We start from the raw sequence: 23,520 nt of genomic DNA, 5'->3' as shown, positions 1-23,520 counted from the left end.
GTCTTGTGACAGACGTACTTTCAGTTAATGTTTTGTGACAGACGTACTGTCAATTAATGTCTTGTGACAGACGTACTTTCAATTAATGTCTTGTGACAGACGTCCCTTCGAATTATGTCTTGTGACAGACGTCCTTTCGAATTATGTCTTGTGACAGACGTACTGTCAATTAATGTCTTGTGACGGACGTACTTTCAATTAATGTCTTGTGACAGACGGCCTTTCGAATTATGTCTTGTGACAGACGTACTTTCAATTAATGTCTTGTGAAAGACGTCCTTTCAATTAATATCTTGTGACAGACTTCCTTTTAATTCAAACCTTTAAATCAAACGCAATATATTCAGTACACAAACCCTTGCTATGTACGTGATAACAGAAAAAGCGTTAAAATGTTTAATTTAAATAAAAAGTAATTTTTGCAATACAAATTATTCAAACTTTTTTTTTTCAGGACATATGTGTGTAATATGCAATTTAATTCCACGTATATAAGTTTTGTGTGTTCTGACTTTTGATGGTTTGATTAGACGAATGTTAACAAGGGTAGGTACAACATCTGTTTATTTGTTTAATAGGTTACAAGACTCTACCCATCTTGCAAGTGTAATCGTTGGCACAAACAATCTTATAACGGACGATAGTTACGCAGTTGGTGTAACAGAGATAGTTATGCACCCTGACTATGAATTTATATATAATGCTGATTTGGCATTACTCAGATTGCAGCGACCCCTGGTGATAAATTATAATGTCCGTCCAGTATGCCTTCCCTGGGATAGACGACACTTCACAAACTCTACCCTGTGTTACATCGCTGGGTGGGGAATAACTGATCTGAAAGGTTGGTACCATTTATATAACTAACTTTCAAAAGTTGTGATAAAATGGTTGACCTATTATTTCTATATGTATAAAGTTGATAAAAGAAAACTGACTGCAGTGTAATTCTGCTTGAAGTAAATCAAGAGGTTATGGTTTAAATTATTTCGAATTAAGACCATTACACCGGACAAGAATAAAGAAAATTGTCTCCGAATATTGTCATCTGGAATACGTAACGAAGCATCTTCCATGTATGGCTTTAACAATAAACTAAACAAAGTATGACCTGGCAATTCGTCTATATAGGACCGCCGTATAACTAACCAAATCATGACCCGGTCATCCCTCTAAATTCATGGACGTATTCTACGAATAAGCGACTGGTACAATGAGTTATCAGACATTTGAAACATCAATTTTCAGATGTACCGAATGATTCTGCACGTTAATGCTGACATATGTCTATATTTTGTCCTAAACAAATATATGCACTTGATATAGACCTCTTATGAATATATATATATATATATATATATATATATATATATATATATATATATACCCACATCTGTTTGTACGTCCCGGCTGCCAAGAAAGAGGCCTCTGCGATTCGAAACTCGCGGTGGTATTCGAAATTGTTTGTCATTTTTGAAACTATTTTTATGTTCAAAATTTCTTTTAATCTTCTTTATCCCAATTTTTTTAATATTTTTGCTTTTCATTGATTTATCTTTAAATTGAAAATATATTACCTTTGTCATAGACGGGCAATAGCTAGTACCTCTATATTTTATCCTAAAAGATTATGAGATAAAACAAAAGTATAAAATGATCTTAAAATATTACATCAGTTTGTTTCATCTTAGTGATAGAAGATATCAAATGGGTAATGATTTAATATTGAATTTATGAAACGAGTTGAATAATGTTCAGCTTTTGCTGCCCAAGCCTGGACATTATTCAACGAGTTTTGAGATTCTTTTTATCACATAGTGTTTATTTCAGTGGAAATTATTGAGATGGAAAGAAGAACGAATAATGACAGACGTTGCCCCTTTCATTGGTTGTGCATACAAAAATAGTCCCAACCAAAGTTGAACTAATATTGATATTTTAAAGTAGATTATACTTTTCTTATAAACTGTAAATCAAAGAACAAGCGTCCTTCCAAATGAACAATATTTTGAACAGACAATATCATTTTTCGGCACAGAATGTCCAATGTGTCTGATGTTGCGTCTTTTGTAGCACTATCTGTACTGTTGACGATCTCTGTTTACATAACCTTAAAGTGTCACTTTCACAACAAAACATTACATTGATATTGCGATATTCATGTGAAAGAAGGTTTACTGGATGCAGAAATTCCCATAGTTACTGTAACGTGTTTGTGGCCGAATATATCTATAGTTAGATTCGGAACAATAGACTACAGAATATGTAAACAAATTTAATTTTGACTCGGAAATGCATAAAATTCAGATATTTACCGGGTAAATATGCCGTGGTTGGACAAACTTCTGTGAGTTTGGAGACTGGTTTATGTCCACATTCTTCTGTGAACAGAGGTGAGTTTAATTACTTCTGTAAGTTAATATTTAAACCACGCTTGTATATAGGGTGCATTACATACTACAGATATACCGCCTTCCTCAACCCTCACCCCACACAAGCAATACCCATTGTTTTACTTGTTGTTATTATCTTGTGGTTTATATCATTTTTCATATTGAAGCAGACGGGACTATTTTTCCCCAGTTCCTTTTCGCGAGTCAATTCCAACAATGGCGGCCAAAAATGTCCATTGAAAACAAACAATTCTAGGAGGCGGGGTTTACAATTTTTTGCCACAATTGCAGCCAATCAGTAAAGAGAATACTGCACAATAATTTCATGGGCTTATTTAGACCAATCAGAATCACATAAAGTGATATTTTAACGTGTGGTGATATAAAAAATATGAAACTGCACATAATATAGGAAAACTCTACCTACTATGTGATAAATTAAAAATCTTACACGTGTCAAATTTTGTAGAAAGAGCACTGTGCATGTTCTCTAGACTAGTCCATGTTTGTTGACTCATGCATGTTCTCTAGACTAGTCCATGTTTTGTTGACTCATCCATGTTCTCTAGACTAGTCCATGTTTTGTTGACTCATCCGTGTTCTGTAGATTAGCCCATGTTTTGTTGACTCGTCCATGTTCTCTAGACTAGTCCATGTTTTGTTGATTAATCCATGTTCTGTAAACAAGTCCGTGCTCTGAAGACCAGTCCACCATGCTTATAAACCTAGCCACACATACCAATAGGTCAGTCCAGAAGAAAACAAAATCACGTATGTGGTAAGTAAATGAAAGCAAACTTCACGAACGTTTGTCATAAAGTACTATTAGGCAACTGCAATTTAATTTTGTCCTTTGCTAAAAGTAAGTAAAATATCAAAATAAAGAGTACATTTTGTACACTTCAGTTGTTTCATCTGTTGGCTCTTTTTTTCTTTTCTTTATCAGACTATTACACAGCTGCTGCTCCGGAATATCTTCATCATGCTAGGACGAAGATATGGATAGAGTCCGATTGCAGAAAGGTGTACTCAAGCAAGGTTAAAGACTCCATGTTTTGTGCAGGTTACAAAGATGGTGGCATCGATGCGTGCAAGGTACATATGGATTATCTTCAATATTGGGGAAATATAATGTGGCAGGGTTTTTGATCAGCTTAATATAACAGGGGAGCAAAATGTTGTAAGTATATACCAGGAATTACACCTTTAGTTTAAGATAAATGTTTGGCAATAATAAAAATGGAATTCTATATAGAATTAAGCAACATGTCGAATCTCTTCAGAATTTTAGTAATCACATTTTCGATCTCATTGCACAAAATGAATTAATTATGGAGAAATGTCCCCATTCCCTCGTGCGTGCAGCCATGTTAATGACACGGGAGAAATATATATCAAATGCAAAACCGGATAAATCTTGACAAATATACTGTAAGAGTTAACTATAAAATGGTGCTAACGAAGTCATACTTAACACTAGCCTCTCTGGTTAAGAATCTTATGTAATGTGTTTGAAGATGGATGTTGCCCTTAAAGTTTTCAACATCATACATGGCTAATAATAAATTGTATAGCAGGATCATTTTAAGTTTACTATAATGTTATTTTTATGATGACAAAATCTAAGGAGAATTGCATGGGGTTGTTTTAATCAACAAGCAGTAGAATCGCTGACATTTGAGGGATTCCTCGCGAAAAACTAGTTTATGATTTCCACCCATAGTGGCGCCACCTGGAACGCTGTTGTAAGTAACCCTTGTATACACTGAGATATAATCTTAGTAAGGGTCAAATAGAAATCAACAGTTGGGACCACCCTAACGAGCCAATATCAACTCGAAGCCAGCATGAAATCATTGCATTGCCATGTGGAAACGCCGGGTCTGTTACTTACTTTAAACCATAGAGTCATAACACTTTTATATATATGTGAACACAACTGCAAACTCTGATCATAGATTGCCAAAGAATGATATGAAGAAACAAAATGAATAATTGTTTAAGAAATGCTATATGTTCTAATTTCACCCGACCTAAGACAAGATTTTCCTAGGGAAAACTCAGGTCATGAATTCACATCCAAGTAAGTATCTTGTTTACTTCTTAGGATCATGACAAAAATCAGTTTTGTATTACCCTCAATCAGTTGCTGTACTTGTTTGTCTGTTCAGCTTCCTCTTCTAAATTGTCTTACCTTTCTTGTATTTCTGCTAATTTTACACGCATGCTCATAATTAGACCAGGTTTTTCTTATGTTTCCATCATCTCTGCGGTGGTTTTAGCGACTGTCTTTATATGTTTCGCATCTTCCGTGGTCTTGGTCACAGTTCTCTTTTGTTGGTTTAATCAGCGGTTTGAACGTTTGTTCAAAGCCCGATGTAAGGTTTTCCCGAGACAGGGATGAATAAATGTCCTCGACTGGTAGAAACTAAGTTTTTGAAAACATTTCGCTGTCGCTCATGTAATCATAAGGGTAGATAACCTTACGAATGAGCAGGCTGGCCTTTTCAATTTCATTAGGGGAATCAATGCCATATTGGCGAGTGATCACAAAGCGATCATTGCCTTCCACCGCGAGGTTATTGGCTATCTTGTCTAGTGGCGAATTTAAAAACTGGAACGAGTCCATAATTTGCAGTTGTCCCAGCCTAAACGTCATATATTCTTTTCCATATTGTTTGAAATCAAGCTTATTGCTGCCTTTGTTGATACTGCTTACATTATCACGTGGCGTCATACCAACTCAGAGTATGATACGCCAAAGAAGTTTTAATTTATCTGGTTTTATGAGCAACCGCAAATCGCATGCGTTGTGCACAGCTCCTCTATACGCGCTAGTGATGTGATAGTGGCATAAACTTTGAAGTCAGTGGAACTAAAGGCGCAATCTTATATCCAGCAGTGAGTGGCCTCAGACGACATATTAATACCATCACGGGTCATCATCATGTCTGCGGGCTAACAGAGTTGTTTTCTGATACATTTCACCGTCCAGGGCGTTATATACCATTGGTGGCTCAGTTTACCCGTCATATCTGCGAACAATGTAACAAAATCCGCAAGGGACTTGTTCCGCAACTTGGAGTGTATTTGTTTGGTTGTTGGAATCTTTCACTAGAACATTTAACAAAGCCAGCATAGATGATACACTGCAGTTTTATTTTTCCTTGCACCGCAGTAAACTTTAAAATATTTTGCCAGTTTCTGGCATAATTGTACCGTGCTGTTTTTGCTCGATTTTACCACGGAAGCCTATGTCGTCAAATAACTGTTGTATGTTCAATAAATGCAAGCATGGAACTTTCTTACCATTGTGTTTACTGCGTCCGTTAATCAACCAGAAAATACTCTGTATTCATACATAATGAAATAACAACTCTGTACCATTTATAATGCTCATCAATAAGCATGTTATCTGTGTCTACTCAGATGAATTTTTGTTTTGTACATGTGTGGATAGCGCAAGCGGATAAATAGCTTTTGTTAACAGCGACACTCGTTTATGTGTAATACAGTTTAGAATGTTCCAAATGAATTCCAATATTGATTCTGCTGATATGCCAATAGTTTTGAATGTTCCGATATACCAATAGTCTTTATGTATTACAGTGATATAATCCAGAATGTCTCTGAATAAATTCACAATAATCCGAAAGAAGTGTTTTAGTCCAAAAAGTCAATGAACACTTCGTAATTCCAATTACTTATTTAAATAAGTCATTCCTGTCAAATTATGTTATTACGACAGTAAATGATTCCACAGACTGAACTTAAAGTATGAATGAATATGTTTGCTGATCTATTTCTGTATATACTAATTTCACTTGACCTAAAAGACAGTAAAAATACCAGGAAATGGGTCATTTTAAATGGAACATTCCATCAAATTATGACCAGGAAGTGAGTCATATTAAATGGAAAATTCCATCAAATTGTAAGCAAGAACAATTTAAGTTCGTAAATAAGATTAAGCCTTGAGCTTAAATCGAAGTAAATATCTTTAAAAAGTGACAAATGTGAGATAGGCCAGAGCTCAACTTTCAGTCACGGACAAAGGGCAAAAACACAATAAAAATAAATATATATAACAATGTTCAAATTTTATTCTTTAAAAGAAATAATCATCTGTATTTTCCTAATATTTATTATGTATGTTTTCGATTGATGGTGCACGTAACTTCAGTCATATGTGATCCTCGTCAGATATAAGGAGTTGTAAAGATAGTCGCAGTGTTTCATTGTACGGGATTTTGCTGTAAAGATACTCGCAGTGTTTCGTTGTACGGGATTTTGCTGTAAAGAAGAAAAAAAAATCATCTATGTTAGTAATTTCTAAATTCTCAGTAGTGCGTTGTAAACAAACTTTTTCATCAGGCCGCGTCAACCAAGGAAAGATCTCTATGTTCAAATTCATGTTTGTTCTATGCAGTATTCGGTCAAATCACTACACTTTGATCCATGCGATTAGAAAGTATTGTACCGCCAGCTTTACCATGATACACCATGACGTGAAATGTCCTGCACTGCTTGTATATTAACTCAGTAGTTTTCACAAGTTAATACCTTTTCGCGAAACCCGTAGCATTACCCCATTTACTTAAACTCTTCATTATCGAAACATTTGTCACAGCAACACAGACTGTATAAACGGTGATTCAAGATATTAATGGTAAAGGTAAATTTTTAATTAATTTATTCTCAATGATCTCCACTACTTAGGCTACTATATACATCGTTGCAGTATTCATTCGCTTTGGATGATCTCGTCAACGTCAGCGACTTCATTTTTCATTGCACGATATCAAATAATGTCAATGCAGGACTTTCTAATAATATTCACAAAGTTACATCGTTGCTGCTCCAAAATAATTCCTAAGTTGATTAATTTATCAATACGCTCCAGTTAAGTGTTCGAAATGTCATACATCTTTTTGGACCTCTTTAACAAATCTGTGTGATGAATTTGAGTGAAACAACGATTTAATTTTTCCCGCAACGGCGAGCAACTCCACTAATCGGACAAAATAATTCCACAGTTTGATGCACTCAAAACTACTATGCGCATCAATCTTTGAATTTTTCACCACTGATATATGTTGCGGTAATTGTTTTTTTTTTAATAAAGTTTTGCCACAATTAACATAAAATAGAGAGAAAATTGTATCCACAGTCAATATAAAATACCAGCTCTGCTAGAGGGAAAATTAGACCTAGTCTGTATAAAATGACAACTCTGCTACAAATAAAATTAGATATAGTGTATGGCGATAAATAATCATAGTTCTGCATTTGCACAGAAAGTATAGCCATAATCAATATTATACACCTGACAGAATTCATCTATTGTGTGTGTTTGTGTGCCTATCTCTTTACCATGCATGCGTTCATGTAAATCATGATGTGCATAAACAATCTCAAACTCATGTATACAAGTAGTGTTATAACAGAGGTTTTGTGGGTTATTGATATTGGACAGTCTTTTGTCCCCACAGGATCATCTTCTAGCATTAGCTTCCGTTGGTATCTTGCACAGCCGATGGGTTCACATGCATACAAATGTAAATGCAAAACTGAGAACATCAGATATGGTCTTATAAAATTATTACAACAAACTTAATATATCCTATATTCATGACGAGTTTTATTGTCCTCGGGACTATCTATATTTTTCTCATGACGAGTTTTATTTTCTTGCGACTTCTTATATTCTCCTCGTGACGAGTTTAATTGTTTTCGTTACTAGTTATTTTTCCCCCCTTGACGAGTTGTATTCTTCTCGTCCTTTAAGGGCGACAGTGGTGGTCCATTAATGTGCCAGACTGAAGACAACAGGTGGGTTCTGACTGGAGTCACAAGCTGGGGAGAAAAATGTGGTCAGCCCGGGTTGCCAGGAGTGTACACTGATGTCGCTTCCTATCTCGATTGGATAGACAGTGTAATGGGATACATCGGTAATATTTGAATGGCGTTTCAGCTCAGTTTGGGTCATTCATGTAAATAAATGAATAAAGTAAAACACGTGATTTGGCGAAGGACTCTTTGTGCTGTATAATATATTTTCCTCCAGACCTTGGGGCACTCTTTTCGATCATGATTTATGAAAGATAATTACCAAAGTGCATGCAGGTATTACGCACTGTTTGATGTGTATTAACGATTGCCGAAGGACAAGGGTTCAATGTCTTTTTAGTGAGCTTCATCGTCCGTTTGCAAATTGCACATATGCTTGTATAGTATACCATGTATCTAAGAAAACTGAAACTAAAAATATCTGTACCTCAGGAGCATGTACAATGTTGATGTTTAATGAAGGTCGAAAACATGAATCGCGTGCGTCCAACTAGCCCAAACCGATATGATATTTTTAAAAATTACAATGAATAACATTTGATAAAGATGTTTTTGTTCTTTTTCTCTAGCAGTTTCTCCATGCAGTCTCACCCAATGTTAATGTTTCAGATATAATTGTAACTGTCTCAATTTCGTTGTAGTTCTGAATGTTTCATGTGACTTCGAATCTGTCAATATATGTGGCTACCTGGAAATGTCTAATGGTTCGTTTCTGTGGACAAGGCGACCAGGGGGATTTAGCTCGGACATAAAACCTTCTGTTGATGCAACGACAAACGGTGTTAACGGTACGTGATACATAAAGATTTGAACTCATTTGACATAGGTGACCCGTAAAGACTTGAACTCAGCTGGCATACATGATGCAGAATTATTGTAGTCATGAAGTAAAGTATCAACAAGTGGAATCCTGAAATAATATTCTTTGACATTCAATTTTCGGTTCCTGCCAAAAGGAGGACCACCATACTAGTTTAAAGCTATCTGCATGTCAGAAGTGAGGAATAAATAGCTAAATTAAAGAAGTCTATGGAGCTTTCCCTTTTAACTTTCATCTCTTGTCATTAATTTAAAAATGGAAGGTTTTGGTTTCCCTTCTCAGTGAAACACATGGTCATCTCTTCTCGTAGGTCATTACGTTTTCGCCGAAGTTTCATCGGGGCAAACTTGTAACAACAACCAAGCAGTATTATTGTCTCCTCCAATTTCCGGAGATAGGCAAAAGTGCTTGAGGTTCGCCTTCATGTTTTCTGGCTGGTCAGATCTTGTACTCAGCGTATATGGACACAGAGGTGATTATAACGAGACAGGTTTACTGGAGGAAGCGGAATTGTTATGGGTGATGAGATCCGAATTCAGTACTTGGAGGAGATCCAAGACTAACCTGCCAGCAAATGTAACTCATGTGACGTTTGTTGTGACCCTTGGGATAAAGACAAATGTTGGTGTGGCTTTAGATGATGTATTTATCGAGTCTTCTTCCTGTGCAGGTAAATAATAATAATAGTGATAATAATAATAATAATAATAATAATAATAATAATAAGAAGAAGAAGAAGAAGAAGAAGAATAAGTATTATTATTATTATTAGTAGTAGTAGTAATATTATTATTATTATCAATATTATTATTATTATGTTAGTGATATTTTTACCAGAAGAGATAGCAAATTTATCATGAAATAATCTTCCACGTGGTCCACATAAAATTAATATAAGTAAAAAATTCGTATATACTGCCTTTATCCCATTTAAATCTCTGATCGAAGGACTTGTATTTGTGATGTTAGAATCTTTTTTTTCCTTCATTTTTGTATTACTCTAGCTTCTCACAGTTCTCACTTATCAGGTTATGTGATTTTGTTTGTACCAGCCGTTTAATGATGAAAGGAAACGTGCGTTATGAATATTGTGGTGTGCACAATACATATAGCCTCATTGTGCAGCCGCATATTTAATGAGGGTAGAAACTGTTCAATATGTCCAATCTGCGCTACAGTACTTTTTACAGTAATCTTCGTAGGTTTGACAAGTGCGGATGCACAGTTATCCACGTAATTTGTTCTTCAAGCATATAACAGTATCTAAATATAAAAATTCAACGGAAGTAATGGTATATTTGATGACGGAATCTGGGATCAATGAATGCGCAAGGTATTAGTTAAAACATGGATGCAATTGATAAGAACCAACAACCGATTTATTTATAGAGCCTTTTGACTCATGATGGGGGTGGTTTATTATATATATAAAGATTTTTTAAAAACTTTTGAGCGGATGAAATAGTAGAGAAAACCATATTAAAGGCACAAGCTTTCTGACACAAGTCTACTTCAATCCGAACAACAGTTAGAAATGCAGCTGGAAGAAACTGTGAACAATGTCAAGACCCTCCCCCAGTAAAATAAGTAAAAATAGAGACAAACAGACATACATATAATTATATTGGTATAAAGGATACACAATATATCAATTTTAAAAAATAATCTTTTAGATCCTGACATATAATTATAGGTTACTGCATTTGTGTGGGAAAATATGAACGAGTTTTTCGGATGTAATACTGAACAACCATGGGAGTGAAGTATATCCATCCGACAAAACGAGTTCATATTTTCCCATACAAATGCAGTAACCTTTTTATTACATGCTCATTTTCTTATTCTACCTAAGACTTAATTATAAAAAAAACAAAGTACACTACAAGAAACAATGTCAAGGTATGTATGCCTTATTCCAAACTAAATACACAAGAGCAGATTCATCATTATACAACAACAACATTATTAATGCGCACATAACTCCGCACATATAAATTTGAACTTAGTCGCGCGCTAGACATAAGTTTCGAAAGAAAATTGCGTTTTTGTCTACTTAAAATTGAAATTTGGAGTCGTATTGTGAATGAATGCGCATTACAGCAAGTTTTCCATTTGATATGGAATGAATCGATTTTGTTATTTTTGTCGATTCTACGAAATTTCGTGATTATGGACTGGATTTATATGTAACAATTCTACATGAAGTACATTGGATTGAAGAAGCTAGGATGGAGCGTGTTGACATCTGCAAATGTGTTTCTGTTTCTGTCATTGAATGTTTGAAATCGTAATGTGGGAAAAATATGAAGGTTTCCAATTGAATTATCAAAATGACGCTATGGATGTTAATGCTTATTTCATTTTGAGTATATAAGGAGGATGTAATTGCATTTATATTCGAAGTTACAGTACAATTTCGATATGTGTAGTCAAGATTGAGAACCTATGACATGGCTTTTGTAATTCGGATTTCCGTTACTAAGAAAGTACATTGTGAGGAAATTCAGGATGTAAAACTGTGTGTATATTATTTTGCCGTTCTTATTACCAGCTAAAGAAGACAGTGTATGCCTTGTCACTTGTATGTTATTTGTAAGAACCCTTTCTTGCGTCTACTGTATAGCTAGCCCAAATCCGAAACATTGTATCAAAAAAGTTAACGCGGAATGTGCCAAAGCAGCTGGTGTGTGTCAGTCCACGATAATTTGCTTTACCTAATTCAGAAACTAATTTCTTCAACCTAAACGTAAAGCGCCTACTACGCGAGTTCACATGGTTTGTTTACAAATCAAAAGTGCTGGCGTCTGCGTCCATTGCTTGTTTACAATAGAAATCAGTTCCTTTATGCAATATGAAGGTGTGCAATATCGTAAAATACTGCACGATTCTGACAAAGTAAAGTTAACAGAGAAAAAAATGAGCATATAATAAATTTATTTATTATAAATGCTCATTTTTGTCTCCGTTAGTCTTACATTGTCAGAATCATAATGTGTAATAATATAAAATTGAAGTCTACACATACTCGAACAAACTGTAACATAGATAACTGCATGTAATAGCTCATGTGTATTTGAAACTGAAAACGATACCTGTCCCGGAAGAGTTGAAGTTAGGATTTTTCAAAGCGATTCAATAAAATCCTGCTGTAGATTTAAATGAGTTTGGGGTATCAGTTGGAAACTACATTCAGACGTCAATAATGTGCATTGTTATTTACTTTTTTGATTTTTCGTGTTTTGATTTTAAATCAAAATCCTATTACTTCGCACAGATCCAAATAAATAAATAAATAAATAAATAAAAATAAGACATAAGAAAAGAAACTTGAATGTAAAGGGTCATTTAAGGATATTTTTGTATTCTGACAATAAACGTACTTTTTAATACAGATCAAGATGATTTTCGGTGTTCCTTTGATGACGGTACTCTTTGTCAGTATCAACAGGCAACGGATGATTATCTAGATTGGGTTCTGCAGAGCACTGATACAGTGGATGGATACAAGGTCATTCCAAAGTCATCTTGGAGTGGTACGAAATTTAGTCACTTGTTTTACAAAGCTTGTTGTTGTATATTTTCTCTTTTCTATGTATCCTATTTTATAATTATGCAAAGCTTATTAACTTAGCCTTGCTACTTTTCTTGGGGTTTTCCTTCCTTTTTTCATTCCCTTTATTTTCGTGCATTCTGCATGCAGGACTCAAATATTAAACAGTATAATTAAGTGTGATATCATTCGAAATTGGAATCCTGTATTAAACGGTATTATTTAAGTGTGTTAGAATTCAAAATGCAGAACTCCAGAATTGAATTCGATATGTATGACTCGGGTATTAAACAATACAATTATGTGTGGTAGAATTCAAAAGGCAGAACTCCAGCGTTAAACAGTAAACAATAAGTGTGGTCAGAATTCGAAATGGAGGTTTCAAGTATTGAACAATAAAAATAAGTGTGGTATAATTTGAAATGTACGACTGATGTATTAAACAGTACAAATATGTGTGGTAGAATTCGAAATGTGGGACTCAAGTAATGAACATTATAATTAAGTGTGGTAGAATTCTCGAATCGTTTCTTGTATCTTTCTAACGGAATGATGACTATTACAGGGTACTATCCTGACGTATAACTTTCTAACGGAATGAAGACTATTACAGGGTACTATCTTGACGTGTAGCTTTCTAACGGAATGTTGACTGTTAAACGGTACTATTTTGACCTGTAACCTTTGGAATGATGACTATTCCAGGGTACTATCTTGATGTGTAACTTTGTAATGGAATGGCTATTACGGGTTAATACTTTGATGTGTAACTTTCTAACGGAATGACGACTATTACAGGGTACTATCTTCACGTACAACTTTCTAACAGAATGATGAATATTACAGGTTACTATCTAGATGTGTAACTTTCTAACGGAATGAAGACTATTACACGGTACTATCTTGACGTGAAACGTTCTAACGGAATGATGACTATTACAGGTTACTACCTTGATGTGTAACTTTCTAACGGAATGACTATTACAGGTTACTACCTAGATGTGTAACTTTCTAACGGATTGGGGGCCCCGAGTGGTCTAAAGCGCTCTCCGTTACGGATCACTGCCATCTCACCTCTGTCTGCGCTCGTTCGAGTCTCAGATTCAGTCAGTGTGGGTATGTGAGAAAGCTTGCTAGTAGCTTCTCGTGGGTCGGTGGTTCTTTCCGGTGTTTTCCCGGGTTCTTCCTCCACCATCAATACTGGCCGCCATGTATAGCCTATCGTGTGTTGAAAAATGGCGTTAAACCCCACAACAACAAGATCAACAATCTAACGGATTGATTACTATTACAGGTTACTACCTTGATGTGTAACTTTCTAACGGAATAACTATTACACGGTACTATCATGATTTGTAACATTCTAACGGAATGATTACTATTATAGGTTACAATCTTGGTGTGCAACTTTCTAACGGAACGATTATTACAAGGTACTATTTTGGCGTGTAAATTTCTAACGGAATAACTATTACAAGATATTATCTTGACTTGTAACTTTCTAACGGAATAACTATTACAGGTTACTACATACCTTGATGTGTAACTTTCTAACGGAATGACGACTATTACAGGTTACACCTTGATGTGTTGCTTTCTAACGGAATGATGAATATTACAATATACTATCTTGACATGTAACTTTCTAACGGAATGATGACTATTACTGGGTACTATCTTCACGTGTAACTTTCTAACGGAATGATGACTATTGTAGGCTACTACCTTGATGTATAATTTTTTAACAGAATGACGACTATTACAGGGTACTATACTGATGTATAACTTTCTAACGGAATGACTATTCCAGAGTACAATCTTGACGTGAAACTTTCTAACGGTTTGATGACTATTACAGGTTACTACCTTGATATGTAACTTTCTAACGGAATGACTATTACAGGGTACTATCTTGAGGTGTAACATTCTAACGGAATGATGATTATTACAGGTTACTACCTTGACGTGTAAGTTTCCTACGGAATGACTATTACAAGGTACAATCTTGACCTGTAACTTTCTAACGGAATGACTATTACAGGTCACTACCTTGATGCGTAACTTTCTAACGGAATGACTATTACTGGGTACTATCTTAACATGTAAATTTCTAACGGAATGACTATTACAGGTTACTACCTTGTTGTAACTTTCTAACAGAATGACGACTAGTACATGGTACTATCTTGACGTATAATTTTCTAACGGAATGGCTATTACACGTTACAACTTAATGTGTAACCTTCTAACGGAATGATGATTGACACAGGGTACTATTTTGACGTGTAACTTTCTAACGGAATAATAACTGTCACAGGGTACTATGTTGACGTGTACCTTTCTAACGGAATCATGAATATTACAGGGTACTACCTTGAGTTTGGAGGATCTCGAATCGCTAGAGGAGATAAGGCCACTTTCCTTTCCAAAACAATCAATGACAGCCTTCCACACTGCTTTAACATGCATTACAAAATCTACCCCCGTTTTTCTGGCTCATTGTCCGTCATGTTGCGGGTTGAGTTTGGTAACATGCATGTGTACGGTGATGCGATGTGGACCACTAGAGAATCTAGAATGAGTACTTGGACATGGGTTGCAGTGGACCTTCCTTCCAGGATGTATGAATTCAGGGTGGCGATTCAAGGAAAGAGAGAAAGTTACACAGGAGATTTTGAGATCTTGGTTGATGACGTGTATATTTATGATGGTAACTGCAGAATGACATAAACGTCTATGTCTAAAAATGGACTTCTTTTTAGCAGACGAAATAATCTTAGGGAAAGGTTAAGTGAAGACTTCGTTAATGAGATTTTAAAACAATGCAATTATAAAACAGTAAAAGAAGACGATCATTAGAATTATTTGGTTACATACATATGATTGGAACTTAAGCGTGGAGATGCCGCCTTTGTCGAATGTAGGATGTGCAATTACAAGCCGCCTTCGAAAAACACTTGAGTGTAATGGGAACAGTTTGTTTGCCTCGTAGTGCGATCCGGACTGAAATGAACAAGAACGGTACTTGTCGGTTGTGCATTGTCGATCAGTTTATTTATTTTAGCTAGTTTAGGAAACATACTTGAGCGCATGGGTACACTGTAGCTGCAGTAGGAAGGTAATTATTAACCGGCGCGTTTACAGAGACAAAAGCTACAATCAGTAGTAAAGTCCCATGTATTATAATCACTGTGCCATAACTAATCTGCCTTATTAGTACTCTTTCCATAAAGTTTATATGTGACAATACTGTCTTTTATTTGCCCTTAAAAAGGATGCTAATATCTCTTTTTGCTTTGAGGGTTTATGTGTATAACCATCAACTAAGCCGTGTCAAATTCCGATATTTTAGAGGTGAACAGACTTGGGAATAGGCACCTGATTGGTTACTAGCTCTCATAATTTCTGAAATACTAGGCCTGACGTCACTACAGTGCATGTCTGAACGAAAGGTTTTGGAATCCTGGAATCAATATACAAAACAAATAAAAGAAAAACTCCGCACATGTATCCGTTAAGCCAAACTAGCGTGGCTTCTTTCAAGAAAAAACAGAAATGAGAACCAAGTGCGTCTTTTGCAAGAATATGATTTATCAATCACAGTAAGAGTGTAATACAGCCTTGAACTCGTAAACACGGTTGTCAATAGCATACATTCATTTTATTTATGATTACGTTAGACATTCTATGTTCGCAATATTTTATTTTTGTTTTTATAATTTTTTAGCCAAGCATTCTGTGGCTGCCAAACAACATTGTAAACGAACTCAGTATTGGATGATCATCTGCTAATATTATATGTGATTTTTATTTGAGTGTCATTTATGAAAATAAAATTGGATGTAAACGTTTTGTATTCATTATGCAAACTAACAACATGCTCACTGATGTATTATTTTGAGTGTATGTATGCATTATACAAAATAACATGCTCATTGACGTATTATTTTGAGTGCATGTACGCATTATACAAAATAACAACATGCTCATTGATGTATTATTTTGAGTGTATGTACGCATTATACAAAATAACAACATGCTCATTGATGTATTATTTTTAAGCGTATGTACGCATTATACAAAATAACAACATGCTCATTGATGTATTATTTTGAGTGTATGTACGCATTATACAAAATAACAACATGCTCATTGATGTATTATTTTGAGTGCATATACGCATTATGCAAAATAACATGCTCACTGATGTATTATTTTGAGTGTATGTACGCATTATACAAAATAACAACATGCTCATTGATGTATTATTTTGAGTGTATGTACGCATTATACAAAATAACATGCTCATTGATGTATTATTTTGAGTGTTTTATAGAGTCTCAGACATAAACTAAACAAGTTAAAACTTCTTTTATTCTTTTTAGGCACCTCCATTATTGAATGCTATGAATTATTTAACTGAACAGTTTGAAATGCTTGCAATGGAACACATGGAAGAAATCCCAATCCAATAATAGGAAATGTTTGCAGTGGGGAACATATAACCAATCCTCATCTACCTTGGGAGTGCAGTATATCCTTCTGACAAAACGAGTTCATATTTTCCCATACAAATGCAGTAACCTATTTATTATATGCCCATTTCTTTTATTCTACCTAAGGCTTAATTATATAAACAAAATACACTACAAGAAACAACGTAAATGAATGTATACCGCATTCCAAACTAAATACACAAGCGCATATTCATCATTACACAAATCAACATTATTACTGCGCACATAACTCCGCCCAGATAAATTTAAACTTACTCGCGCGCTGGACATAACTTTCGAAAGAAAATGGCGTGTCTAGTTAAAATTGAAATTTGGAGTCATATTGTGAATGGATGTGCATTGCATCAACTTTTCCATTTGATCTGGAATGAATAGATTTTGGTATTTTTCTCGATTCTAGGAAATTTCGTGATTATGGACTGGATTTGTATGTGACATTTTCACATGAAATATATGAGATTGAATAAGCTAAGGAGAAGCGTGTTGACATCTGCAGATGTGTTTCTGTTTCTGTCATTGAATGTTTGAAATCATAATGTGGGAAAAATATGAAGTCTTTCAATTGCAGTTATCAAAAAGACGCTATGGAATTTAATGCTTATTTCATTTGAGTGCAGTAAGGATGATGTAATTGCACTTATCATCGAAATTACAGTACAATTTCGAAATGTGTAATCCAGATTGAGAACCTATGACATGGCTCATGTAATTCGGATTTGCAGAATGAAGAAAATACATTTTGAGGAAATTCAGGATGTAAAACTAAGTATATTTTATTTTGCCATTCTTATCACCAGCTAAAGACGAGAGTATATGACTTGTCACTTGTATGTTATTTGTAAGGACCTTATCTTGCGTCTGTTATATACTGTAGTTAGCCTAAATCCGAAACATTGTATCAACGCGGAATGTGCCAAAACAGATGTTATGTGGCAGTCCACGAAACATGTTTTAGATCATTCAGAAACAAATTTAACAACCACAACGTAAAGAGCCTCTTATGCGAGTGTACATGATTTGTGTACAAATCAAAAGTGCTGGCGTCTGCGTCCATTGTTTGTTTACAATAGAAAGTAGTTCCTTTATGCACGTGAATGTTACATGTGTATTGTCGCGCGGGTTCAATATCGGGTAATACTGCACGATTCTGACAATGTAAAGTTAACGGAAAAAAATGAGCATATAATAATAGGAAATGCTTACCGTGGAGAACATGTAGCCAATCCCAGTCCAATAATAGGGAATGATTGCCATTGAGAAGATACAACCAATCCCAATCCAATAATAGGAAATGCTTGCCCTGGAGAACATACAACAAACCCCATGGTAATTCATATAGCGTCTTGTAATGCCATATATTTGACGAAATGATAAAAAATATTTTAAATTCATTACAAAGTATAGCTACTTCTGGGTGTGGTCACGACTAACACCATCCTCTTTGTTATGTGCCACTATCTCCCTTTCTTAACAGTCAACAAGGAGTTTATAATAGACACAACAAACAAAATAATCCAAAAACATATTACACATCATATTTGTTGTTGCTGCTGTACAGTTTAACGCCATTTTTCAGCATATGATAGGCTATACATGGCGGCCAGTATTAATGATGGAGGAAGAACCCCGGCAAGAACCAACGACCTACGAGAAACTACTGGCAAGCTTTCTCACATACCCACATTGTCCAAATCCGAGACTCGAACCCACGCAGACAGAGGTGAGATGGCAGTGATCCGTAACGGAGAGCGCTTTAGACCACTAGGGGACCCCATCATATTTGTAATCCCATTTCAAAATTCATGTGATAACATTACACGTGTCATCCCACTTCAAAATTCACATCTAAACATTACACATGTAATCACACTTCAAAGTTTAAGTGTAAACATTACACGTGTGTCAACCCACTTCCAAGGTCAAGTGTAAATATTAGCAGCAGAGGGGGCGAACAGACCACTTGTCTGAAACCTAATTTGCTTAAAGTATAAACTTCTTCCGAAATAAAAAAAAGGTCACTACTAACCTGACCGAGAGTTGTGTTTACATACCGGAGGTCCCGCCCCCTCCGCTGCTATCAATTTATCGAAAAATTTTATCAAGTCCAATACGATATCTTGTTCTAGGATCATCTAAATTTATTGTTATAAACCCGTGCTGGGTTGATTGTGCTTGTGAAAAGAAATTTCTGAATTTAATTATATCCATGTCACCGCTGCACCAAGTTTGATGAATATTTCGCAACGTGTACGTATCGACTCCATTAAACATAATTAAAATATTACAGTTATCTCTGATCACTATTGGTATTTGTGTGTATCGCTGAGTAGCCTAAATCACATCAGTGTTTTTATGTCTGCCACGTGAAAAAATTCTGGCAGGATTTGATTGTTTGTCCAGCATCACATCATCGTATACAACTAAATTATTAATAAATCCGTCTAAAACATCAACGCTCGGCGCTTCATCAGTATCGGTTATAAACTCTATAACATCCTTATCTTCGTCCAGTAATCTTGAGTTTTCATTGAAATCTTTAAGTACATCATAGCATCGTTGATCATCAACTGATGGTGCTACCAAATATAACTTATCCCATTTTAGCCATCTCATTATCAGATTAAGTAATAATTGCGTCTTACCCGATCCAGATGGACCTATTATTATCATTCTGATCGAATTGGGCAATGCAGGATGGTGTTTAACTGGCTCTTGTTTTCGTGTCGCTGAGAAATCAATTATATCCATATATAAATAATATGAATCTATATTATTTGCGTTGTAGAGTTAAAACTCCAACTAATGATCTATCTACGGTTACAACAAAAAATGCGAGAATAGCATATGGTGGAAGATGTGCAGTATGTAACAGAAAAAGTTTTCTTTTTTACCCAGAAAAGATGGTGGTGATATTGCTAAATTAATGTCAAAGTTCCCAGGAACCCAATGGGCTAAATACCATGGAGATAAACATCTACCAAGATATAATTATTGTGGTCCTGGTACTCGACTTGATATCAGGCTTGACAATCATGATCAACCAAAACCAGATGGGTATCCCATAAATAATATTGATAAAGCATGTTACGTTCATGATGTGGCTTAATCTACAACATGGGCATATTGCAGATGTGAAGTTGATTCATTCGCTAGATTCCATAAAAAAAAAATATCAGAGAATCATTAGCTAATTAGTTAGTAAAATCTGCAATGAAAGGTAAACTCGTATTAGGGGCTGGTAATTAATTATAAATGGAATCAATTTATTATAGTCCAAGGGGATATTGGAGGCGTAAAGCAGCAATTAGTAAACTCGCTGATGCAGCAGCAGTTAAACATTCTACTGCTAAAGCGTGGTTATCCAAACAAGCAATATGGCAAATTTACCTACCATCACCAAAACGAATTCAGTACGCGTATTTCGATGTTAGTGTTTCTAATGAAAGTTCATCAAGCAGATATTCTTTTTCTACCTTATGATACGATTAAAGTACGTAGACGTCAAATAACATATGAATACGCGTTAACTGTCATTGACGTTGCAATTAGATATAAAGAAGCTGAACCATTATCAACGAAAACATCATCTGAAGTAGCCGATGAGTTTGAACGAATTTATCAACGAGGACCATTACGATGGCCACAACTATTACAGGTTGATCCTGGCAAAGAATTTCTTGGTCCAGTATCATCGTTGATGAAGCAACATAATGTCAAAATACGACGAGGACACACTGCAATTCATCGTGATCAGGCAATTGTTGAACGATTTAATCGAACACTTACTGAGCGGTTATTTGGATATCAATACGCGAAGGAATTCATTCAAGATAAAAGATCTCGTGTTTTCTCGTGTATGGTCAAGATGGTTATTTTTCCTATCTACGGTAAATTGTCTTGGATCATTTTTCAGATACCGCCATAACATTATACAATTGCAACTCGCACAGTGATTATTCTGTGATTATTCTGCTGCTGTTTCAGCGTATTAATAAATTCAACGTCAAGATCAAAGTCGCGTTTATTTTTTTATCACACTGTTTATAACCAGCTATTTTTTTCTTATTATGTCACCGTCAACATCATCATCATTGATCACTGACTCGTCCAGGATAATCCTTCGTAGTTGAGATATTCTTCTGACTCGAGACACTGCGAGATAAACTAAATTTGACCACTCGATACGATCATCGACGATCCAAACAACTGTATCAGAGATAGTTAATCCTTGAGATAAATGAATCGTCATCGTGTATCCTAGCGTCCACGGGGATTTATTTGTTTTTAGCGCATCTTCAACAACATTGACATCGACTGCGACAATATCATTCAACACTAAATTCTGTTTCTCTGTCTGTCCTGGTATATCAACGTCAATATTTTGTCGTCGCGTGTCTGCCGGTCGATAACATAACGGCACTGGCAACGTTGGAAACTTTTCTCGTTGTAACTGAAACAACCGCTGCTGAAGTGTGTCTCTGACTATCTTTCTACTTGCAATTATCAAATCGTTTGGTCTCCACGCGCGCAAAAAGTCGTTCGTGGGTGTTCAGAAATCACCTCACGCATTACTTCACATTGAATTTTATTTGGTCGCAATCGGATTAATTTTTTAAACTCCCTTAATTCTGGATCAAGTGCTCTATGATCATCAGTCACTTCTTCGAAGTGGACAACAAAATCTTTCAGCCAATCATGTGGAGATGGTCCAACAAAAGGTGGTGGTTGATCGTGATCGCCACACATTATCACAGCAGTATTTTTTGTTAATAGCCAATCAAGAAACGTTTTTAATGTTTCTAAAGGTACTGTACATATTTCATCCCAAACGATAATCCTCGGAATATATTTTTCACCCATCCTCGAAGAAGTCCATGCATCACCCTTCCACCGGAAAAAGCTGTGATAGGTACACGATTGTACTCCTCGTTGTTTCATCTCTCGCGCGAGTCTATGTGTAGGAGCTAAAACGATCATATCTGAAATCTGAAATAATTCGATTGCTCGAGTCGTCTTACCAGAACTCCTGGTCCGTTCAGATAAACCGTTTTATTTCTGGTTATTGGATCGTACACAGATGCCGCAGATGTTAATTTTGATATCTGATTATTTATCAGGTAAATATCTTTAATCGCAACATCAGCGGATTCGGAATAATAGAGTATGTTTTCTTTTTTTATTCTCCACGAACCCCCACTGTACACAAGTATCGATATGTAGTTGTTCTAGCAATCCTGAATATGTTTTATTGATATAAAACGAGCCCGTGGCAACTCTGACAGCAAACTTAGAAACCTTATTTATCATCGATAACAGATTTATTGAAACATGTGCGAGCATCGATGATCTTAAATGAGTATACTGATTTGACTCACCTTCCATGTAGCTCACGATTGTGCCTAGTTTTGTTCCATTTGACAAGAAAGCTATTTCTCGACTTATAAACGTGTTTTTCTTCGTTGTATCAGCGATTATAAAATCTAACTCAGCATCGTCCATGATCAATCTTGCACAATGTCGTTTATGATCGTATGATCCTCCTTGAGTGAACTTGCCAATTATTTTTCTGCCAAGATCTTTCATAATTTTATTCTCATAATCTGTTTTATCCGGGTTTTCATCATCAGAATACTGTTTTTGTTGTGGTAACCAAACTTCGGTTTGTTTCCGATATGATATAATTGCTTCGCTGATCGTCAACGATCTTAACATCGCACAATCAAGCATATACCGTAACAGTACTATTGGTACCCACATTTTTTCTGAAAAATGTTTTCCAAACCAAACATAACAAATTGGATGAAGTCCCATAGCAAACTCGAATGACTCGACACGAGCGAATCCAGTCAGGTCAAAATCCGGTAATGGTCCATTTATCGATACTCGTGTCATTTCGTGCGTCGGATGACCGAATCGCTCAAAGTACACAGAACAATCTTCGTACCCGAGAAAACTTCCGGGATAACACGAGACCATATCAACCGAAATAACTTCTCTGTAATCGTATTTAGTATTCCATAATCCATCGTGTCCGTATTCGACACAACTGGATATTATGTCATTGAGAAAATCAAATCTAGTTGGTTTCCACGAATTTTTCTTTCTAGCAAAATGAGCCGCAACTGACGTTACAGTAAAACAGTTGCGCAATAGTTCGTCAGTATCATCAGTATATTGCAGTGCAAGATTTTTCATTTTCTCGTGGAGAAGATCTTTTCGATAAATAACGGCATTAGGTCGTACAAACTGATCAAATTTATTTTTTTCTTCCACGCATGATTCGTCGTTTGAACTCTGAAATAACCATACTGATACAGGATCGTCTTTACTTATTTCGTTAATAAAATCAAACATGTCTCCGAGGTAAATTTTAACAGTTCGATTTCGTGG

The 23,520-nt window shown here is 35.5% G+C and overlaps 1 protein-coding gene across 1 annotated transcript in view; it reads left to right on the top strand.

Annotated features, from left to right (window-relative positions):
* LOC149777214 (uncharacterized) overlaps positions 1-16,465 on the top strand; it is a 54,182-nt gene extending 37,717 nt beyond the window's left edge. Inside the window, exons 13-19 of the mRNA XM_089941385.1 lie at positions 579-844; positions 3,340-3,488; positions 8,182-8,344; positions 8,885-9,031; positions 9,374-9,733; positions 12,456-12,596; positions 14,979-16,465. Of these exons, the coding sequence (XP_089797511.1) occupies positions 579-844; positions 3,340-3,488; positions 8,182-8,344; positions 8,885-9,031; positions 9,374-9,733; positions 12,456-12,596; positions 14,979-15,343 (1,591 nt within the window). The 3' untranslated portion in view covers positions 15,344-16,465. The remainder of the gene's footprint in view (positions 1-578; positions 845-3,339; positions 3,489-8,181; positions 8,345-8,884; positions 9,032-9,373; positions 9,734-12,455; positions 12,597-14,978) is intronic.
* The last annotated feature ends 7,055 nt before the right edge of the window (positions 16,466-23,520 follow it).

The sequence above is a fragment of the Sinohyriopsis cumingii genome, chromosome 18, assembly GCF_028554795.1.
Source record: "Sinohyriopsis cumingii isolate HCF-2022 chromosome 18, ASM2855479v2, whole genome shotgun sequence".
NCBI classification, from domain to species: Eukaryota; Metazoa; Mollusca; class Bivalvia; order Unionida; family Unionidae; genus Sinohyriopsis; species Sinohyriopsis cumingii.
The sequence above is the reverse complement of the archived record's forward strand: the minus strand, read 5'-3'. Positions and strand labels throughout refer to the sequence as shown.